The sequence below is a fragment of the Dendrobates tinctorius genome, unplaced genomic scaffold (genome assembly GCF_039654945.1).
Source record: "Dendrobates tinctorius isolate UK_male_01 unplaced genomic scaffold, ASM3965494v1 ptg000315l, whole genome shotgun sequence".
Taxonomy (NCBI): Eukaryota; Metazoa; Chordata; class Amphibia; order Anura; family Dendrobatidae; genus Dendrobates; species Dendrobates tinctorius.
The window spans coordinates 2,609,257-2,626,370 of NW_027361982.1; the positions used below are offsets into that span (position 1 = coordinate 2,609,257).

Below are 17,114 nucleotides of genomic sequence, written 5' to 3' on the forward strand. Positions count from 1 at the left end.
GCCTGGGTCTTTTGCAGCTCATGCTGGCTGGCTCAGATGGAGCCTCTTGTCACCTGCTGGATCCTGCAGAAGTGTCCAGGGGCAACTTATCAAGAACGGCCACTAGGGACTGAGACACCCTGGTGAGATCCGCCACCGATTGTGATAGAGAAAAAGCCCACCCAGGAATGGGGGATTCACTCTCACGTGGAGCAATAGGGGGCTCCTGGGCGGCGGGCTGAATGGGATTGCTGCAGTCGAGGCATAGTGGAGTGGACTGACCTGAGGGAAGTTTGCGATTGCAAGAAGAACATGCAAAGAACTTGACTAAAGTGCAAGTGGAAGAAGCAGGGGGACGAGCACGATCAGGCTTAAGGGGGTTTTACACATAGCGATATCGCTAGCAATATCGCTAAAATGTCACTGATTTTGTGACGTTATAGCGATATCGCTATGTGTGATACTTACCTCCGACCGGCTCCCCCGCTGTCCATCGCTGATCGGGCGGCTCCATGTCTCGTCGTCTGCTTCCTGCCGGGCTTCCTGCTGTGTGAGACGAGCGACGCGTGGAGGCGGGCGGGAGGACACCAGGATCGCTGTGTGTGAAAGGTGAGTATCGTGCGCTGCATCGCTGTGAGATCTGCCTGTGGGACAGCTCACTAGCGATCATTTAGCGATGCACCAGCGATCCTGACCAGGTCGTATCGCTGGTGCATCGCTAAATGTAAAAGGGCCTTTAGAGTTAGACATAATGAGGGACAGTCACTGAAGGAGTGCCGGAAGGTTGGGGTGACAGGAGGCAGAGGAGGGTGTCAGTCTGCAGTTGCAGAGCTACTCACGGTCCGTTGTCCTGTAGATGCTTCCAGCAAGCGATGCTGCACGGCTCGTTTGGATCTGCAGGGCCACAGATAGGAGAGATGGAGTCCGGCTGACAGGCTGGGAAAATGGCGGCAGCCTGAGAGGAGTCGGATAGAAAAGCGCACGCCTCCTTGGGGAGACAGGGAGGAGTGGGCGGGGTTAACCGCAGTAAGAAGGGCCGAAGATGGCGCCGCCCGCTGCCAATAGGAAGGCTAGGGGGCTGAGCGCCGCCTCCTGAGCGCAGATGCCGAGGGAGAGCGGTGGGCGGGCCGAGAACGGGCGGGAGAGAAGCCCGCCTAAGGAAGAAGGCGGGGGGGCGTGGCTGCGACGCCGAGCAAGGCCCAAGGCCCAAACTGAAGCCAGGGCCTGGAATAAATGCAGCCCAGCTGCTGTGATGAAATGAGGTAAGTGCAGCCGGGGAGGGGAGGGGGGCCAGGGAAAGGAGAGGCTGCTGAGAGGAGCCGTTGGGGGAAAAGCCACTTAGGGATCCCATACTTATCCTGTACCTGATCTTGTCTTCTGAGGGCAAAACCTGCAGAGGAAGATGGTACCTCAACGTCCAGGGAAGGATGTCCGCGTCTCTTCCAGACAGACAGGCTCTGGTGGGCGAGGACTAGCTGGAACGCCTGACACGCATCCGTGCTCGGGCTCTTGGTCCTGCCAAGGAGAGCTATGAGGATACGGGGTGGCAGTACACGCCGTACTCATAGTCTCTTTGTGGGACTACAGATGTGACCAATCACTCTGTATCCCTCTTGCGATCTTTGTACCTGAAAAGAAAACGACGCACACTGAGGTAGAAATGGGTCTAATGAAAGACCCGTGTCCACCTCCTACTGACACTAAGCTAAACTGAGGATATTAGTGCCGGTCGGTGGAGTGTATACTGCGGAGGAGGAGCTAACCTTTTTCTGTACATGGTGTCAGCCTCCTAGTGGCAGCAGCATACACCCCATGGTTTCTGTGTCCCCCAATGAAGCGATAGAGAAATAGGAATCCTCACCGTTTTACAACCAAAAGCAAGAAGGTCGGAGTCTTCAGTAACGATCGCCTGAGCAAATCCATTTTTGTTTAGGTAGGCCAGCTGAGAATCCGCCTCGTAGGGAGCGACGATACAGTCAATGCCTTCAGAGCGTGCCGCCTAGGACAGCAAAAAAACCAAATCAGAGCTAAGGGATCATGTACAACACAGGAACATACCACAAATATTATAAATAACGGACAGCCTTAAAGGGGTTGTCGCAAGTGAAACATTTACGACACATATGCCAAAAATCTCTAATAAATGAGGGTCCCTCCTCTGTGAGCCAAAAATAGCAATTCTGCTGCTTTGATTATTTATTTTGCTTGACAGGATTTACCAAAGAAAGGTGCATTACGGACACAGCAATACCAAATGTGATTTTTTTTATTATTTCCACGTTAATGGGGGAAGGTGTTTTTGCTTTTTTTCCTTTCATTATTTCATTTTTTTGTCATGGGACAACCCCTTAATTTATCCCTGCAATGTAGATCAAGAAGAGCAAGGCTATGACCACGCACAGCAGCGATCGGCATCGGGACTCACTGTGATAACTGCATGAGCCATCTCGGACGTGATGTTAACGGCACGTGAGAAACAGTCTCTGGCCTCGGACACCTTGCCTTCTCTCAAGAGCTGCTTCCCCTTTTGCAAATTCAGCTGCCTCTTCCTGCAAGAAGGATATTAGGTCTCTTGCAAGAGTACAAAAAAATAAAAGACACCTGCAAAATACAGTATCTCTGTAAGAAAAGACATGATATTTATAAGACTTTTCCTACAGTCGGGTAAGAACTAAAGCCACGGTGCTGCGCTGGATCCAACATATGACACAACCAACTGTGAACCTCGCGGGTAGAGTCCTCTCGCCACCTGTACCAGTCGGTGACCTGTATTATTTAAGATTTTTGTATTTGTTTTTTTATTACGTGTACCCCTTTTCAAATGTAATAAATGGCGCTATAATAATAAATAATGACTGATCTGCAGGTGGCAATATTCCCCATATAAAAAGTGCCAAATCCCCGACAGCCTCGAGGTGACCAGAGACAAATATTTTCTCTCCATATTGGAGGTAACTTACTCCCGTCTGGTCTTCTCAACATCTTTCTTGGAAGGTAAAGTGCATCCATCAAACACTAGTATGGGCCGGACCCCATGTGCCAGCAGCATGTGCACAAACTTCATGCAGTAGGTGACATACCTGATATAAAGGGAGATCATTATTGGGGCATGTTCACACAGGACAGATATGGTGCAAACATTTTCAGCAGCAAATCGTGGTTTCCAATAGCTGATCGTCCAAAATAAAGACAAAATCTGTATATTCGGCTTTACCAGTCTGGTCCCTTTGATGAAAGGTCACGGTTCTACATGACCGGTCATTCCTAGAAACCAACACGGGGACCAGGTAATCCTTGGGCCAAACATATAGATCGATAAGGGGTTGTCCTAGTAGTGGGCAACCCCTTTATACCTGTCAGTCAATTCATGTTCCCCAAACCTCGGGCACAAGAATGAGAGCCGAGCGCATAATAACAGCCAGGTACATCTTTCTCTATAAGGCTAAGTGCACACGTACCGGAACTCTCGCGGAAATTACCGCGAGAATTCTGGAATTCCAGTCCGCGGGAAAATCGCATTTTAAATTCCCGCGATTTTCCCGTGGAAAAACTAGCATTTTGCAAGCGTAATTAGCTTGCAAAATGCTAGCGTTTTCCAAGCGATCTGTAGCATCGCTTGGAGAACTGATTGACAGGTTGGTCACACTCGTCAAACATAGTGTTTGACGAGTGTGACCAACTTTTTACTACTGAGGCCGCCTATGCGGCATCAGTAGTAAAATATAGAATGTAAAAAAAAAAAAAAAAAAAAAACCGGTGTTATTCTCACCCTCCGACATCCCGCGCATCCGTTCCCAGTAATCCTTTGCGAAAATGCCCGCGATGACGTCAGTTCTCGCGGGATCGCGACGTCTCGCGGTCATTCGCGATGACGTCGCGCGAATGACCGCGAGACTACGCGATCCCGCGAGAACGGACGTCATCGCGAGCATTTTCGCAAAGGACTACTGGGAACGAGAGCGTGAAGAGAAGCGGGAAGGCTGCGCGGGACGTCGGAGGGTGAGAATAACAATATTTTTTATTTTAAATTCTATTTTTTACAGGGATATGGTACCCAAAGCCCGGAGGACAGTCTCCTCTCCTCCGGACCATGGGTACCATCCGCAATTGTTCTGCTTACTTTCCGCATGGTGTGCACAGCCACATGCGGGAAATAAGCGGAACAATGCATTCCTATGGGTGCGGGATCGCCGCGATTCCGCAAATTAATGAGCATGCTGCGGTTTTTACCGCGAAGCGATTCCGCCGCGGTAAAAACCGCAGCATTAGCACAGCATTGCGGAATCCCATAGGAATGCATGGGATGCTTAGTTTTCGCGGCAAAATCGCGCGGTTAAAATCGCCGCGGAAACGCGAAAAAAACGCCACGTGTGAACTCAGCCTAAGACTCCAGCGTTTCAGAGAAAATCTAGTGTGAAGATCCAGCTTCTCCAAGCGCTGCTCCAAGTGATTCACAGCTCTGCCATGTGTGTACGAAGCGAGAGACCTGTCAATCACCAGGAGCATTCCGAGAAGTCTATGCCAATGGTCCTGACCAGATCTTCAAACACCATTTTCTCTAAGCCGCCAGAGCATTTCTGAGATAAATATATCTGCTGCACCAGGCTCCGATTTCTGCTGCCCACCGTTCATATTTGCCAAGCCTGGAGGATTTTAAACCAACTGCTAAACAGTATCAGGAGAAATATGTGCCAGCTGTTACTCACCTTTCCCTAGTCCAGCACTGCTCCTTTCTTTACTGCCAGGCTGCTCCAGTAAAATCATGACTACAGCGCTTATGACCGCTACAGCCAATCACTAAGCTCAGCAGCTTGTACCATCTACATCAATATCAATGAAGTGACTGGCTGCAGCTGTGACATGTTCTGTTGACATGGTATCATTGTTGCAGCCCATTAAAGGCAGGAGCGACGGCTGAGAGGAAGCGATGAAACCGGGGTGGGTGAGTAACCGCTGTGACTTTTCTTGTAGGTCTGTAACGCTAGGCCCCCATAAAATCTGAAACTGATAAATACCTTAAATAAAACTTTTGAACAGTAAGGGTCTGGGTGCAGAGACTCCTAGTACGGTAATTAGTGAAACAAGAGGCAGAAGTTCAGAGGCACAGGATTAGCTGAAGACAGGCTTAGCAGAAAGTTTATGATCCCACCTTCAGCGACCCAAGAGCAGCACACGACAGATCATCTTTGCCCACTCCTTTCAGAGATCGATGAGGGTCTCAGCACCAGGCACAGGTGGAAGTGCCCCCCCCAAATTCTTCCCATCTATCTCAGCTTAACTGACCTGTCCATGTCTCCCCTCTTGGAAGAGGTACATCAACGATATCCTTTTGATCTGGTAGGGGCCCCGTGACCTACTACATTAATTTATGATTTCTTTAAACACCAATGATTGCAATATCCATATCATGTATCATTACGATGATAAAGACTGAATTCCTGGATATTCTGATTAGGCGTGATGCTACCAATATCCTGCAGACGGATATTTATTGAAAACCTATGGCTACAAACTCTTTGCTACACGCCTCCTCCGCACACCCCAAATATATGGTTCAGTGCTTCCCTACTGGGCAGTTCCTCCGCCTACGTAGAATTTGTTCTACCAATGAAGTTTTTGAAAAACGGGCTGAGGAACTGAAACCCCTCGTCTCTGCGCATGGATATAGCCGTAGAATGGTCAAAAAGGTGTATAACCGCGCCAGGCATTCCTCTAGGAATGAGTGAATCTATAAGACACCTGTAAGGGAGTCCGACATCCGCATGCGATTTGTTACAGACTACCACACGCTAAGGGAGTCCGACAACCGCATGCGATTTGTTACAGACTACCACACGCTTTTCACAGGTGTGAGAGGTAATTAACTAAATCATGGGCCCATCCTTCTAGCTGACCCAATTCTAACAAAGTACATCTCAAAGAGACCTGTTATCACCACCCGGCGCTCTAGGAATCTTCGTGACTCACTTGTGCAGAGTCATTATGTTGGTAGTCCTGTGCCTACATTTTTCCGATTCCTTTCCTGTGAGATGTGGATGTGCTCCGTGTGGCTTGTCAAAATATCGAGAGATGTGACTCTACCTTTAATGCAGGCAGATCTAAGATTTATGATATCAAGAAATAACATTGCGGGTAGTACATGTAATGTATCTATTTTGCTATCTGTCCATGTGGACATATTTATATTGGGCTAACTACCCGTCCTTTAAAGGTACACGTGAGAGAGCACATTTTTGGGCATGACAGCCACCACAGACCACACGGATCCATCCACTCAAGAATATTCCTCGGCATTTTTTAACATACCATAACTGTGACGCCTCCCTCCTGCAGGTGAGGGCATCGATATCATTGATGTCGGCATCTGGGGGATGGGGGGGGGACGTCACAGAAATTGGCCCAGCTTGAGTCACGCTGGATACGGACTTGCATCCCCATGGTCTAAACGAGAGTATTAGTTTTGCTCCCTTTTTGTGATTCCCCCTGTCTGCAATCTGTTCTCCTCTCATTCCATTTTAAGTGCATATGTTTGTTTCCTTGTTTTTAACGTATTCTTACTTTTATAGGGTTCTGTTTTGTGACCTGTACCCTACTCTGGGTGGCTCTCGTCTAGCCTCTACGCTTCAGGAGTGGACAATTTGATTAATTCCTAAGTAGATTGTTATCCTATGACCTGTACCACATGAATGATTTATATGTTAATTCAGTATTTTGACTTCATTATGTTTATGGTCCTGCTATATAGGTCTGCGTCATATAATGTTTGTATATTTTTTCTCTTATTCATGTACAAATATATTGAATGTCCATATTTTGTTCTATATATGGACTCCGACTCCACAGCCCTGTTAAAACTACCCTGGACCTGTTTGATTGCTTCTTTTCTAGTTTTTTCATTGTTCAATGCTGCAATTGGTCCGTTATTTGTCCTACACTTTGACCCCTATAATGTTATATCTGTCATGTATGTTTGGTCCATTGCTACAATTATGGTGCTTACTGTTTTGCTGAGATTCCTTCTTCATGTCTCTAGCTACGCGAAGGACAGACTTACTGATCGGTGGGTTCGCCTCTGGCTAGTTTCTCAGCGCAGGCAAATGCTCCTTTATGGAGCCAGCAGTACGTGTCCACGGCCACTGTCTGACCCTTGTACTTCTTCACATTGATGGGTTCGGTGGCCTCTTTAAGGAATTGTAGTAGACCCTGAATTCCCATATCTGCGCCGATTCTCAGCAGAGACCAACAACAACTTCTTATCCGTCCTATAACATAAAAGAAACACCAGTGGCATCAAAGCAAAAGTACTACAGACACAAAAAGTAACGGCGATCCATCCAGACGACCATAGCAATGAGACTGTAGTTTAACACTACAAATTATTAATCACTCTGCCAAAAAAAAAAAAATCACCACTAATGTATATATAAAAGATGTGACAATGGGGTAAAAGGACCGAAGTCTATGCGCTATGTCTTGTACTTTGTCATTAGGGGTTAATCCCGGAATCAGGGCGAGACCGTAACGCTGCTGGGCCCAACATTTTGTCACTGTCAAAAACAATGAAACCGGCTTCAGAAAACGTTAAATGATGGGGAGTATTTCCATTCCCTGAAGCGTTTTTTGCAGCCTTCTGAGTTGGAGTTTTCCCCATCAGCAGACGCTTCCAAAAAGAAGTGACAAGAGCCGGTGTTTTCAAAGCCTGAAATAGAAAAACCCCTCAAAATACCGGTCACCCATATCCAGCAAATCTTGCTTCCGCATACGCTGCTGATGGGGCGGTGACGGCTGCTTGACAGGCATCATGCAGCATCTTGTTCTAATTAACAGGTCACAGACGTCATACTTGTTGGGCAAGGAGTGATGATCGAGCGTGCTCTGATAAGGTGTTTTCTGAGCACGCTTGTGTCCGAATTGAGTATTTTCAGCGTGCTGTAAAAAAAAAACCGCTCAATTTGCAGCGGCCGCATGTCTCGTGGCTGTTCGACAGTCACAACACATGCAAGGATTTCCTGTTTGTTAGGCACCCCTACATGTGTTGCGGCTGTCGAGCAGCAACAAGAAACACAACAGTGGCGACGGAAACATTTTTTTTCCGACCATGCTGAAAACACTCGATTAGGACACCTTAGCTGAGCACACTCGCTCACCGCTACTGGAAAGCGATCGTCAAAAGTGACCCTCACGTCCTGATGTGAAGCAAGAGGCACTTAATAACCCGTTTAATACGTCATTAGCAAGAGTCCAACTACTGACCCCTTACATTACAAGGGTGCAGCACTCGGCTTTGCTCATGCGCCGGGTCACGTACTGCAGATCAGCTTCACTCAAAAGAATAGGGCAGAGCTGCGACACCGGCCCAGTGGAACGACCATGGCGCTGTTCACACACGTCAGGTTTCTACAGTCCAAGCGACCCAGCACAGCAGAAATCACTCACATTTTGCCACAGAATTTGCAGTCTGCAGATCTGCACTAGCTCCAATCACCAGGGGCCGATCCGACAGACGTGTCCCGATTCTCAAGGATACTTTCGGAAGCTGCAGAAACCCGATCACATATAAAAGCCGCATTCAGGCACAAAAGTCTCACAAGTTTGAATACAGGCTTATGGTTGACAGAGGATTTTTTTTTTTTTATGTGAGTTTTTCTGGCTAAAACCTCATTCGTTTCCACCCACCCAAAAAAAAAAAAATGAAAATGTAAGAAAATCTTTAGCATTTTTTATGCTTTTTTTTGTATATACAGCATCAACTGATTTAGCAACCAAGTTTATTTTCCACATAAAAAACTACCATGTGAACTAAGAAAAAAAATCTGCTCAAAAAGCCACTTCAAAAGATTCAGTGTGTTAATTTTACAAATAGCAACGAATGGAGTGAGATTTGTAAAATCCTGTTCACATGATGCATCGGTAACAAGTTGTTTTCTTATGCATTGTTTTTTGTTTTGTTTTTTTACAGTGTCCTCCGTTTTGAAATCTTTGAGGTCAAACAGAAGAAAAAAAAAAAAAAAAAAAAAAAAACACCAAAACCAGAAATTTACAAGCAGCCTTGATGCTGCTGCTGTGATTTTCCGGGCCGATCTCTGTGGCGTCTGTTTCTGCAACAGATTTTTCAGGCTTTTTTTCACAGCTTTCGGTGAAGATGAGACCTCCGCCACTCCTGACGCAAAGGTGAGCCGTGCTGGAGAAACCCTTTGGGTGTGTGCACACACGCGGATCCGCAGCGGTTTTGGTCCTGCGGATCCCCAGCAGTTTCTGTTGCGGTGTACAGTACCATTAAGATCAATGAAAACCGCAGTGCAGACAGTGCGGATTTTTCCGCACAGATTTGCTGTGGTTTCAAAACCTCAACATGTCAATTCTTTGTGCGGATTCCGCTGCGGTTTGGCACCTGCTCCATGACAGGTGTCAAACCGCAGGCTAATCCGCAGATAAATATGCAGGACAATCCGCAGCGTGTGCACACCGTCTTAGGCTGTGTGCACATGCTGCGGATTTTGCTGCGGTTCCGCAGCGGTTTTGGCCGCTGCGGACCCGCAGCAGTTTCTGCTGCGGTGTACAGTACCATGATTCCCTATGGTAATCAAAAACCGCAGTGCAGACGGTGAGGAATTTTCCGTGCGGATTATCTGCAGTTTTCAGATAATTTCAGTTTTCAGATTTTTCTCCTGCGGTTTGCCATCTCCTCCATTGAGATGAAAAACCGCAGGGCAAAACCGCAGAGCAATCAACTGCGGATTTATCAGAATCCGCACCGAATCCGCAGCGTGTGCACACAGCCTCAATATACACACACGACAGCTGCGGATTTTGTGACAGATTTTCAGGGAGGTCTCGGAAAATGGCGACTGCCGACTGATCACTACATTTCTAAACATGGAGACATCTCGCGACCCAGTACAGAATACAGGGAGCTGCTGCAGTACAAGAAGTCCCAGCACTTAACGTGTGCTGCCTCTCTCTGGATCACCTGGCAATGAATGACGGTAATGGTGATTATGAGGAGATTGCACCCACCTGTCACGCCGCAACTCTCCGGTGACCTAAGCAGACATCATCACTATAGGAACCGCCGCCGACCCTCACCGGCCACTGGTACTTTAAATCGAGGCGCGCCGGCAGTCCAGGAGGGTCATCACGTGATCCAGGGACGGGGCGAGGCGGGGTTTGGGAGCCTGCATCCGCCATTTCTAGTAAGGGAACAGTTCAGCCCCGGGAGCTCAGTGCTGGTAGAGCCGCCTTTATTTTTCTGGATATTGCAATAGGTATCCGGGGCTGGTTAAGGGTCACTTTCTTTGCACATAAAACGCAGCATTTAGACCCAATTGTGGGGCTGAATTGTTCCCTGACTGGGATTAAAGATGGCTGCCGAGCGCCACAATGTGATGTCACGTGGTGTTAGCACGTCAACGAGAAATGTGGCGCGAAAAGTGTGACAGAAAAAATTGGCGCCAGATAGAAGTGATGGCAAAACTGAGGGGTCAGGGAGGACGGTTAGCCCTGATTATAGCACTTATTAAAAATAAACCATATAAGTAACCTGGAGAATAATTTTGCTCTGTCTTTTTTCCTTATAATGAACATCATAAAATGAACCCCATAAAAACAATAGTTTTTGTTTCACTAGTTCACACATTAAGAATTTGTTTCTATACAGTAAAGTGAATGTTGTCATTCAAGACTACAACTCCAACCCTGAAAAAAATCCCTCGTACGTCAAAGGGGACAGAAAAGTATAAAAAAAGTTATGTCTTATGGGGAAAAAAAAGCAAACCTGTAAGCACCATGAAGTTTGTCATTATCCATTGTTCACTCAGGTTTTTTTTAGATGTTCAAAAACTAAGTTTTTCAAGCAGAACCCCCTCCAAGGAAACGCTGCTGTTTAGAGTTTTTATTTTCCCTGAAGCTTTTTAGAAGGGTTTATTGAAATCTTTTCTTTCCCTAAGGTTTTTTTTTTGCTGCTTTTTCTGTGGTAGGGGACGTAAGAGGGGCTTGATGTGGGGACATAAAGGCAGGGCCGCCATCAGGGCATTACAGCCCTTACTAGTGTATGGGGCCCCATGAATTGGGGGGGCCCGGCTGCCCGAGCACGCTGGCAGCCCGGGCCGCACGCTCGGGCCCCCCCAATGATTTGTTCAGGCAGCAGCAGGTGTTTTAAGCTACGGCCCGCCCCAGTGCATTATGGGTCCCGTCCAGCCAGCCTCCCGTGACGTCACACGTTGCTCTGCAGCTCTGCTCCACTTCCTCATTCGGAGCAGAGCGTGCAGCGTGTGCGGTGTCAGTGTGTGTGCACGTGGGTGGCTGGGAGCGGTGGACGGGCAGCAGACACCAAGAGAGAAGAGGCGGCGGCGTGCGCAGCGGACCAGACATGGAGGCAGCAGGCGAGTGAGCAGGTGAGTAGTTTCAGGGCAAGGGGGGCCCAGCCAGCCACACAGCACCAGTCCCACCACAGCCACAGGGCCCCAGGGCAGGCAGGGGCCAGGGGGGGCCCGTGCAGCCAGCCGCATGGCAGCAGTCCCACCACAGCCACAGGGCCCCAGGGCAGGCAGGGGCCAGGGGGGGCTCCGTGCAGCCAGCCGCACGGCAGCAGTCCCACCACAGCCACAGGGCCCCAGAACAGGCAGGGGCCAGGGGGGGCCCTGCGCAGCCAGCCACACGGCAGCAGTCCCACCACAGCCACAGGGCCCCAGGGCAAGCAGGGGCCAGGGGGGGCTCCGTGCAGCCAGCCGCACGACAGCAGTCCCACCACAGCCACAGGGCCCCAGGGCAGGCAGGGGCCAGGGGGGGCCCGTGCAGCCAGCCGCATGGCAGCAGTCCAGTCCCACCACAGCCACAGGGCCCCAGGGCAGGCAGGGGCCAGGGGGGCCCTGCGCAGCCACCCACAATGCAGCAGTCCCACCACAGCCACAGGTCCCCAGAACAGGCAGGCGCCAGGGGGGGCCCTGTGCAGCCAGCCGCACTGCAGCAATCCCACCACAGCCACAGGGCCCCAGGGTAGGCAGGGGCCAGCGGGGCCCTGCGCAGCCAGCCTCATGGCAGCAGTCCCACCACAGCCACCAGGAGAGAAGAGGCGGCGGCGTGCGCAGCGGACCAGACGTGGAGGCAGCAGGCGAGTGAGCAGGTGAGTAGTTTCAGGGCAAGGGGGTCCCAGCCAGCCACAATGCAGCAGTCCCACCACAGCCACAGGTCCCCAGAACAGGCAGGGGCCAGGGGGGGCCCAGTGCAGCCAGCCGCACTGCAGCAATCCCACCACAGCCACAGGGCCCCAGGGCAGGCAGGGGCCAGGGGGGCCCTGCACAGCCAACTGCACGGCAGGAGTCCCACCACAACCACAGGGCCCCAGGGCAGGCAGGGGGCAGAATGAGACACGGGGGGCTGGGAGCAGAATGTGAGACATGAGGGCAGAATGTGAGACATGAGGGCAGAATGAGACCCCGGGGGCAGAATGTGAGACATGGGGGCAGAATGTGAGACATGGGGGCAGAATGTGAGACATGGGGGCAGAATGTGAGACATGGGGGCAGAATGTGAGACATGGGGGCAGAATGTGAGACATGGGGGCAGAATGTGAGACATGGGGGCAGAATGTGAGACATGGGGGCAGAATGTGAGACACAGGGGGCAGAATGTGAGACACAGGGGGCCGGGGGTAGAATGGACATGAGGGCTGAATGTGACAGTGAGACACAGGAGGGGCAGAATGGATACGGGGCAGAATGTGAGACACGGGGCCAGAATGTGACAGTGAGACACAGAAGGGAGCAGAAAGGATATGGGGGTAGAATATGAGACACGGGGGGGAAGAATGTGACAGTGAGACACAGGAGGGGCAGAATGGATACGGGGACAGAATGTGAGACACATGAGGGGGCAGGATGGGAGACACATGGGGCAGGATGGATACGATGTAGACAGATGGGGCAGGATCGGGAGATCATATGGGGCAGAAAGGATACTCATGAGGGCAAGATGAGAGAAAATATGGCTGGAGTCAGGAATGAGACAGGATGGGGGATATTGGAGGCTAGGATGGGGCATATTATTACCATAGGGGCTAATTAAGGGATATTATTACTGCGGTGATGTATTTATTTTATTTTTTTGAGGATACTGTTTTAAATGGGGGGGTCCTGTTACTGTGCAGAGCTACACTGTCACCTTTTTTTCTTCATCTGGTGTAGAGTAGAAGTTGGGAAAAAAATTAAGTAATGGGTTCTGCAAGTGGAGCTCTAGCTAACTGTGTTATTTCCTGCAGAGACAAGCCCTGGCTGGAAGACGTGATGGCGTTCTGTGCTGAATGAAAGATGAAAAGCGAAGATAAAGGACTTCACCTAGACACGACACTGGTGAGTCAGTTTGTTGCCTGTACACTGACACTATATACAGAGTGCCTTTGTACAATGTCACCAGTGATCACTGTATAACCTGTGCACTGACACTGTACACTATATACAGAGTGCCTTTGTACAATGTCACCAGTGATCACTGTATTACCTGTACACTGACACTATATACAGAGTTCCTGTGTATAATGTCACCAGTGATCACTGTATTATCTGTACACTGACACTATATACAGCGCACCTGTGTATAATGTCACCGGTGATCCCTGTATTACCTGTACACTGGCACTTTATACAGAGTTCCTGTGTACATTGTCACCAGTGATCACTGTATTATCTGTACTCTGACACTATATACAGGGGTCCTGTTCATAATGTAACTGGTGATCACTATTACCTGTACACTGGCACTATATACAGAGCTCCTGTGTATAATGTCACCGGTGATCACTGTATTACCTGTACACAGACACGGCATACTAAGTACAGATCTCCTGTGTATAATGACACTTATGGTGATAATATTATGTTTTTTTTATTAATGATCAGTATTGTTGTATTCTGTCACTGTGGTGATAATATGTGGTCTGGGCATGATGCAGTGGTATTTGTCCTTTGTATGTGCTATTATTCTGTCACTGGTGGTAATTTGTGGCCTGGTCATGGTGTAGCTGTATTTGTTCTTGTATGTGTTATTATTGGTCACCATGTGTTGGTAATATGGTGTCTGGACATGGTCCGGTGGTATTTGTCCCTTTTTGACGTGATATTATTGGTCATTTTAAAAATTGAAAAATAAAATATATACCTAAATTGTATTGGATATTTTAACAAATGTTTAATAGGATAGAGTAGAGTAGGGCCTGGCCAAAAGAGTCTACCTTGTCGTGGTGGCAGATTTAAAAAATCTTTTGGCCAAAACAAGAGCTGCTGGCTATGTGTGTGATCTGGAGATGGGACCTGTTAATTAGTGATTGGTGAGAAGTGGAGTTTTTCCAAGAGAGAGCCGTGGGACTGTGGACAGTTCTGGGGTGGAGCCTGGGCGGAGTCTCAAGGGGGCCCCGAATATTTTGCCAGTATGGGGCCCCGAAGTTCCTAGTGGCAGCCCTGCATAAAGGGCTGGCTGTGGGGGGACATAAGAGGCTGTCTGTCAGGACATAAGAAGGGCTGGATGTGGGGGACATAAGGGGCTGGCTGTGGGGGGACATAAGGGGCTGCCTGTCAGGACATAAGAAGGGCTGGCTGTGGGGGACATAAGGGGCTGGCTGTGGGGGGACATAAGGGGCTGGCTGTGGGGGGACATAAGGGGCTGGCTGTGGGGGGACATAAGGGGCTGGCTGTGGGGGGACATAAGGGGCTGGCTGTGGGGGGACATAAGGGGCTGGCTGTGGGGGGACATAAGGGGCTGGCTGTGGGGGGACATAAGGGGCTGGCTGTGGGGGGACATAAGGGGCTGGCTGTGGGGGGACATAAGGGGCTGCCTGTCAGGACATAAGAAGGGCTGGCTGTGGGGACATAAGGGTCTGGCTGTGGGGACATAAGGGGCTGGCTGTGGGGACATAAGGGGGGCTGGATGTGGGGGACTTAATGGGCTGGCTGTGGGGACGTAAGGGGGCTGGATGTGGGGGACGTAATGGGCTGGCTGTGGGGACATAAGAGGGGCTGGATGTGGGGGATTATAAGACAGGATGGCTGGCTTCTGGAACATACACGGAGGCACAAGGCCCAATTCATTTTACAACACTATATAACTAAAAGAAAAGACACAGACAAATTCTTTGGATAAAATAGGCCGCGATATTTATTAAGAGTTACCCATACTAAATAATTTAATAACCATTTAAAATCAAATAATTAAAACCATTAAGAATTCATCAATAAATAATCAAATAATTTATATGACCTTTTAAAGGGAATCTGTCACCCCTTTTTTCGAATATGAGCTGCGCACTGCAGTACACCTGCGCAGGAGCCGCGACAGGAAGCAAAGAGGAGGACGTCATCGCTAGAAGATGGGAGGCGCCAGACCGGACCGGCGACACCCATCGGACCCGGACCGGAACGCCCCTGGGTGAGTATAATCTAACTCCTTTCTCTTATCTTTCAGGTTACATCGGGGACTTATCTACAGCATTACAGAATGCTGTAGGTAAGCCCCTGATGGCGGTGGCCGCATCTTATATGTGAAAAAGTAAGCGACAGATTCCCTATAAAATTCTTTTTTTTTCTATTTTATCTACAGGTTTCACAACATAAAGAAGCCAAAATTGACATTGACAACGAGCAACTTATTCACCTTGTGCAAGAGTGAGTAGCGTTGTGGGACACCCGTGACCGTCATCAGCACTCCGACAATGTGGTGATTCGACCGCTTTGGGAAGAAGTGGCAACTGCTGCCTGGTTGGGACCGTGCCACGCCGCATGCCAGAACAGATTTTGGCAAGTATTGCAATGTGGTCTGAAATGGCAGTGAACCTGTGAATGGATGTGCATTGTTTTCTAATTATAGTGGTTTGAAAAAACCACTATATTGTAATCCGAACGCTGCTAACTTATTCTTCTTCTTATTATAGTGGTTTGAAAAAACCACTATATTGTAATCCGAACGCTGCTAACTTATTCTTCTTATTATTATTATTCAGTTGATTTCCGCAATTAATACAGCCCGAACCGCTACACGCACAGACTCCGTTGAGGTGTCGTTTCGAAGCCAACGTCAACGAGAGGTGTGCTAAGTATTTTTCGTGTCGATCGGATTTGTAGTTTTTGCGCAATTTGCATTTGAAAATTTTTTTTCCCGTCATTGGAATGCACTGTCTCCAATGCTTTTCAATGGGAAATGGCAAAAGGTGCCCTGAGGCGATTGAAATGGCAGTTGAGCTCATTGATATGCGCAGGCAGAACCAGTTACTATGCCAACGCCTACGAACGTCACATGACGCCCCCAAGACAGAGCTTCTGCCACATAATATCAGCTCTTAAAGCGAAACCTACAGCACAAATGCAAATCTAGCTTCATCACATGACACATGCCCCTGAGAGAGAATGTCTGCCAAAGTGGATTTAGAAGAAGCCCAGTGAGCCAAACTAGCTCTTAAAGGGCTGACGCGCCAAAGTGATTGTTAAAGTGCCGGCGCACCGAAATGAGGCTTAAAGGGCCGACACGCCAAATCGAAAGCTGAGTGATCCCGGGCTCCAAATCGGACGGTGAGCCGCCCCGGCCTCCAAATCGGAGGCTGAGCCGCCCCGGCCTCCAAATCGGAGGCTGAGCCGCCCCGGCCTCCAAATCGGAGGCTGAGCCGCCCCGGCCTCCAAATCGGAGGCTGAGCCGCCCCGGCCTCCAAATCGGAGGCTGAGCCGCCCCGGCCTCCAAATCGGAGGCTGAGCCGCCCCGGCCTCCAAATCGGAGGCTGAGCCGCCCCGGCCTCCAAATCGGAGGCTGAGCCGCCCCGGCCTCCAAATCGGAGGCTGAGCCGCCCCGGCCTCCAAATCGGAGGCTGAGCCGCCCCGGCCTCCAAATCGGAGGCTGAGCCGCCCCGGCCTCCAAATCGGAGGCTGAGCCGCCCCGGCCTCCAAATCGGAGGCTGAGCCGCCCCGGCCTCCAAATCGGAGGCTGAGCCGCCCCGGCCTCCAAATCGGAGGCTGAGCCGCCCCGGCCTCCAAATCGGAGGCTGAGCCGCCCCGGCCTCCAAATCGGAGGCTGAGCCGCCCCGGCCTCCAAATCGGAGGCTGAGCCGCCCCGGCCTGCAAATCGGAGGCTGAGCCGCCCCGGCCTGCAAATCGGAGGCTGAG

The 17,114-nt window shown here is 49.8% G+C and overlaps 1 protein-coding gene and 1 long non-coding RNA gene across 3 annotated transcripts in view; one reads left to right on the plus strand and one right to left on the minus strand.

The window, feature by feature from the left end:
* LOC141073812 (uncharacterized) overlaps nucleotides 1-2,480 on the plus strand; it is a 45,551-nt gene extending 43,071 nt beyond the window's left edge. Inside the window, exon 3 of the long non-coding RNA XR_012227070.1 lies at nucleotides 2,350-2,480. This is a non-coding gene — a long non-coding RNA (uncharacterized lncRNA). The remainder of the gene's footprint in view (nucleotides 1-2,349) is intronic.
* Nucleotides 1-10,241, minus strand: part of EXO1 (exonuclease 1) — a 59,669-nt gene extending 49,428 nt beyond the window's left edge. The window contains exons 1-5 of one of the 2 annotated variants that reach the window (XM_073561256.1): nucleotides 9,997-10,241; nucleotides 7,034-7,241; nucleotides 2,940-3,059; nucleotides 2,405-2,528; nucleotides 1,841-1,978 (exon numbers count right to left, since the gene is read on the minus strand). In XM_073561256.1, the coding sequence (XP_073417357.1) occupies nucleotides 1,841-1,978; nucleotides 2,405-2,528; nucleotides 2,940-3,059; nucleotides 7,034-7,194 (543 nt within the window). In that variant the 5' untranslated portion in view covers nucleotides 7,195-7,241; nucleotides 9,997-10,241. Of the gene's footprint in view, nucleotides 1-1,840; nucleotides 1,979-2,404; nucleotides 2,529-2,939; nucleotides 3,060-7,033; nucleotides 7,242-8,415; nucleotides 8,435-9,996 lie in introns of those variants that run through there. The other variant, XM_073561258.1, reaches the window with a different exon arrangement.
* Between the last annotated feature and the right edge of the window lie 6,873 nt (nucleotides 10,242-17,114).